Raw genomic sequence first — 421 nt, forward strand, 5'->3', positions numbered from 1 at the left:
TTATGTTAACAAAAACTTTTATTTTGGATGCGATTAATCACGATTAATCATTTGAAAGCACTACTTAATTTATATTTTGTTTGTTTCTGTCAGAGTGAGGTCTTGTATATTTAATTATTTTCCATTTGCTTTTCCTCTCAGACTCCTGCGTGACGAGCGCACGTTCACCTTCATCCCTCGCTCCCGGCAGGAGCTTCCCGACAACTTCCCCAAAGAGATCCCGGGAATCTGCTATTTCCTGGAGGCGGGGAAAACCCAGAGCCACGCCCCTCTCACCAGCACTCGCTCCGCCCCCATCCGGAAAGTGTCCTATAGCATTGGGACCATGTTTCTACGGGAGACTAGCCTCTGAGACGGCCCCACCCATTCGCTGTGACATCACGTCCTGTAGACTAGTGTTGCCTGTGGCAACTGGTGGCTC

At 48.7% G+C, this 421-nt stretch overlaps 1 protein-coding gene across 1 annotated transcript in view; it reads left to right on the plus strand.

Moving 5' to 3' along the window:
* gucy1a2 (guanylate cyclase 1, soluble, alpha 2) overlaps positions 1–413 on the plus strand; it is a 39,398-nt gene extending 38,985 nt beyond the window's left edge. The window contains exon 9 of the mRNA XM_016462549.1: positions 142–413. Within this exon, the coding sequence (XP_016318035.1) occupies positions 142–352 (211 nt within the window). The 3' untranslated portion in view covers positions 353–413. The remainder of the gene's footprint in view (positions 1–141) is intronic.
* The last annotated feature ends 8 nt before the right edge of the window (positions 414–421 follow it).

The sequence above is a fragment of the Sinocyclocheilus anshuiensis genome, unplaced genomic scaffold, assembly GCF_001515605.1.
Source record: "Sinocyclocheilus anshuiensis isolate Anshui unplaced genomic scaffold, SAMN03320099.WGS_v1.1 scaffold48, whole genome shotgun sequence".
Lineage (NCBI taxonomy): Eukaryota > Metazoa > Chordata > Actinopteri > Cypriniformes > Cyprinidae > Sinocyclocheilus > Sinocyclocheilus anshuiensis.